This window comes from Glycine soja, chromosome 17, assembly GCF_004193775.1.
Source record: "Glycine soja cultivar W05 chromosome 17, ASM419377v2, whole genome shotgun sequence".
Lineage (NCBI taxonomy): Eukaryota > Viridiplantae > Streptophyta > Magnoliopsida > Fabales > Fabaceae > Glycine > Glycine soja.
In genome coordinates, this window is record NC_041018.1 from 17,138,202 (window position 1) to 17,142,967 (window position 4,766).

The following is a 4,766-nucleotide window of genomic DNA, read 5'->3' on the forward strand; positions in this document are numbered from 1 at the left end:
TCTTCAACGGGTAAGTTTTCGAATCCGAGACTTTCAATTCATTTCTTGTGTTTTTTAAGCTTTCATCTTTATTTCATTCATTTTCGATTTCTTTTTTTCTGTCTTTAACGCGCTTTTTCCGTTTATTTAAGCCGTTTTCTCACCTAATAAATGATAAAATGAATTTCAATCGATCATTTGTGTTGTAATCTCATTTAATCACTTTTAAAACGAAATCTAACCGATCATTCACGCTATAACCTCGGTTAAACCAAAAAAAGTAAAATAATAATAAAATAATAAAAATATCTTGAAAAATAATAATAAAATAATCAAAATATCTTTGAATAAAATAATCAAAAAAATCAATCGGACGTTTTTCTTTGGAAGTTTCCTTGAATAAATTGATTAATAACCAAAGTGAAACTAAGACTAAAATCAACTCACAAATCAAGTTTTGTCCAAAAAATCACTAAAAACCGTTTTAAGGTCCAACGCCTTAAACGGTCCTCTTTGCTTTTATCAGTTAACATGGACCATTCAAAAGCATAAAATCAACATGTGACTTTACCGCTTTTGCAAGAACTACGTAGGTCTGATTTCCTCATCGCAATTGAGGATACGTAGGAGCAAAAGCCCCGCTTTTGTCGACCACACCGATAGATCGTTAATGGTCCAACGCCTTAACGTTTCTCTCCTTTCAAAATCAAAAGATCGTTTAATGGTCCAACACCTTAAATGACCTTTTTGTTCAATCAAAATATATCTTGCATAAAGATAAAAAGCAACTTAACCAAACACTTTGTTCCGAAAGAACTACGTAGGTCTGATTTCCTCATCACAAATTGAGGAATACGTAGGAGCAAAGGGAAAACAACCTTGTCGACCACAAAAAGAGAAAAATATAAAAAGGGCATAAAAGATATAAGAACGTAAAGGGAACGTAAAAATCAAAGTCATGTTTGCACATTCGATTAAAGGCTGTCGTCCCTTGTGACGGACGTGTGGGGTGCTAACACCTTCCCCGTGCGTAAATACAACTCCCGAACCCTTCACTTAAAAATTCGTAGATCGCGTCTTTTCCGGTTTTTCCGACGTTTTCCTCAAATAAATGTTGGTGGTGACTCCGCGCGTATTCCTTTCGTGGAACATGCATCCCGCGAGTCACGCGTCGCCCTCCCGCCGAAGGGTAGGTTGCGACACAACCCATACCAGAAAATTATCTCTTTTTTTATGAACCTAATCACCACACTCCTCGTCACACTAGCGTACGAAGCTGCTTCGACCCATTTAGTGAAGTAGTCAATGGCGACTAAGATGAAGCAATGTCCATTTGAAGGCTTGGGCTTAATAGCTCCGTTCACGTTTATACCCCATATAGAGGATGACCAAGGTGCTGCCAAGATGTTCAAAGGTATGGGTGAAGCATTGACATTATTAGCAAAGACCTGGCACTTGTGGCATTTCCTTACATGGATGCAACAATCGTTCTCCATAGTGAGCCAGTAATATCCCACTCTTAGAATATTATGGGTCATGGCATGCCCGTTGGCATGTGTTCCAAAGCATCCCTCATTCACCTCTACCAGCATTTGCTCAGCCTCCCTGGCATCCACACATCGAAGTGGCACCATGTTGTGGTTTGTCTTATATATGATATTCCCACTCAGGAAAAAACCAGCCGCCAACCTTCACAACATTCTCTTGTCGTTGTCATAGGCCTCCTGTGGGTATCCCTTGTTTTCAATGTATCATTTGATATCGAAGTACCAAGGTTTACCATCTTGCTCTTCTTCTATCAAGCAACAATGTGTAGGCTTGCCACAACATCTGAATTTGATGTACGGCAAATCCCTATGCGAGGTTAGTTGGAACATGGATGCTAGAGTGGCAAGGGCATTGGCCATCTGATTCTCCTCTCTAGGAATGTGATGAAAGGATATGTCATCAAAGAATCCTATCAACTTCCTGATGTAGACCTAGTAGGGCACCAACTTATGATCCCTGGTCTCCCATTCCCCTCTCAATTGGTGGATTACCAAGGCTGAGTCCCCATATACCTTGAGCAACTTGACCTTGAAGTGAATTGTTGCTTGGATCCCAAGGGCGCACGCCTTATACTCGGCTATGTTGTTTGTGCATTCAAAACCCAACCTAGTCATGAAAGGTATATATTGGTCATCGGGGGAAACCAAAACTGTCCCAACTCCATGGCCTAGTGCATTCGACGTGCTGTCAAACTACATAATCCATTTGTCCCTATCTTTATCCTCTACTTCCCCCTTAAAGAAGGTCATGATGACCTCATCAAGGAATTCTGGATGCATAGGCTGGTAGTCATTGATGGGCTGTTGAGCCAGGTAATCTGCCAAGGCACTCCCCTTTATCGCCTTTTGAGTGACATAAACAATGTCAAATTCCGATGGTAGAACCTGCCACCAAGCGATCCATCCAATGAGAGCAAGTTTTTCTAAGATGTACTTGATTGGGTCCATTTTGGACACTAACCAAGTGGTGTAGTTCACCATGTACTGCCTTAGACAGTGAGCTTCCCACACCAGCGCACAACATGTCCTTTCGAGCAAAGAGTAATTCATTTCACATGCCATGAACTTCTTGGTTAAGTAATAGACGACCAGTTCCCTTTTTCCGGACTCGTCATGCTGCCTGTCGCAAAGTGCCCTTTTGCGGGTGAGCGAGGGCGAGGCTCACGGGTGCGCTTTCCAAAGGAGGAAAGATGCGCAGAGTCGCCACCAACGTTTATTTGTGGAAAACGTCGGGAAAATCGAAGGAAACCGGTCAAAATGAAAATTCTAAGTTCGGGAGTTGTATTTACGTTTGAGGAAGGTATTAGCACCTCTCACGTTTGTCTCAAAGGACAACAACCTATTTTTTAGAATTGTGGACATTGTGTTACCTTAACTTTTATTTCTTTTTATTTTTTGAGGTCGACAAAAGTGGGGCCCTTGCTCCTACGTACCCCCCATCAAAGAGGGAATCAGACCTACGTAGTTCTTTCTTATGCGTGAATCAAGTGATTCTTTTTACTTAAAAGGTGATCATTTTAAGGCGTTGGACCTTAAAAAATGATCCATTTTACTTGGTAAGAAACTGAAATGATAAACTTTCAAAACCCTATTTTTGTGGACGAGCTTGACTAGGCGAGTTGATTTTAGCCTTAGTTTCACTTTAGTTATTAGTCGATTCAATTAAGAATGAGATATCCCAAAGAGAAAACGTCCGATTGATTTTTCGCTTTATTTTACTAAAAAGGTATTTTTTGATTATTATATTATTATTTCACCTCTTTTTTTATTTCCAATGTGGTTACGGCACGACCGAACGGTCGGAATTCATTTTAACCGAAATTAATGGATGATACAATTCAAACGATCGGTGGAAATTTGTTTTATTTTTAGATTAGGCGAGAAATGACTTAAATAAATGACTTAAGCACGTCAAAAGGGGGTATAAAAAGCGAATGAAAACGAGAATAAAAATACATGAAACAAAATGTGGACCACCACGGGTACATAGAATGAATTGAAAAGCTCGGTTTGAGGTTCTTACCCGTTGAGGACTGAAGAAAATGAAGAACGAACGATGAATGTTGAAGGCCGGTCGAGAATCTTCGCGTAATTACTCACGGAAACGTTACGGAAGCGCCTCGGCTTGGATTTTCTTCACGAAAATAATTTTCCTCAGTAATTTCGAGAGAATGAGAAGTGCCAAGAAGGCTGAACCCTTTCTCCCATCACTCCTCCCACTATTTATAGCAAAATAGGGGAGGAGCTTGCCACCCAGCTCGCCCAGACGAGCAAGGTTGCTTCCTCCAGAAGCAACAGCCTTCTGGAGGAAGAATCTGGAAGGCCCAAGTGGGCCTGATTGCTATTTGTACCCCTTTTTACTAAATGCACCCCCCTCTACCTTTTTTTGGTAATTTTTTTCCGTAACGTTACGAAAATTTACGAATTTAGTAACGATACTTATTTTCCTTCCGCAAGGTTACGAGTCCTTACGAATTATGTATTTACTATTTTTTAGCTTTCGAAGAAGTTACGAAAACTCATGGATTGCGAAAAATACCTCCTTCCGATTTCCGTCACAGCACGGAATTTTCACGGATCGCGTAAGCCTGCTTCCTTTTGATTTTCGGCACGTCTCGGGACTTCACATATTGTGCAACAAAGGGTGCCAAACATCTCGAAGCGGCCAATCAATGGTTGTATATCATCAAATTATAATCCCCGGACGAAATTAGGGTATGACAATTGCCCCTCTTTACTTACCTCTCATCGGAGATAAGAGGAAAGCAAAGATAAGACACTGATTTCCTCCATCCTGCCCTTTCCGTGATGACGATTCTCGTCTCTACTCCTTCTCTTTTTTATTTTTTTTGCTGTACAACACAAAACAAAATACAAACAACAACAAGAACAATGAATACAATATACATATACACATATACACATGTTTGGCGAAGGAACCGATCCAGAAAACAACAGAAGAACATATTTCCCAGTCACTAGAGGCTCCGCGCTTGATATTTCCCAGCCAACAGAATGGAGGATTGCCTTGAGGGTCCTCACTTAGGCAATCATGAAACACAGCTCCAAACTCGAAAGTGGAGGACACATGAACGAAAACGCAATTCATGGAGCTCCGAAAAAGGGGTTGGCGGGACCGAACTGTCCACCGGGTTTTTCCACCTAAAAGGATAACATGCTTTTTGCAAAGAAAAATAAATCATTCGCGAGAGCACCACATCTTAGAGAAACAATATACTT

At 40.8% G+C, this 4,766-nt stretch overlaps 1 protein-coding gene across 1 annotated transcript; it reads right to left on the bottom strand.

Moving 5' to 3' along the window:
• Positions 1 to 1,730: 1,730 nt before the first annotated feature.
• LOC114391506 lies at positions 1,731 to 2,474 on the bottom strand. Its single transcript, XM_028352510.1, has 3 exons — positions 2,224 to 2,474; positions 2,040 to 2,133; positions 1,731 to 1,958 (listed from the first exon to the last, which is right to left on the bottom strand). The coding sequence occupies exons 1-3, from the start codon at positions 2,472 to 2,474 to the stop codon at positions 1,731 to 1,733; spliced, it is 573 nt and encodes a 190-aa protein (XP_028208311.1).
• Positions 2,475 to 4,766: the final 2,292 nt, after the last annotated feature.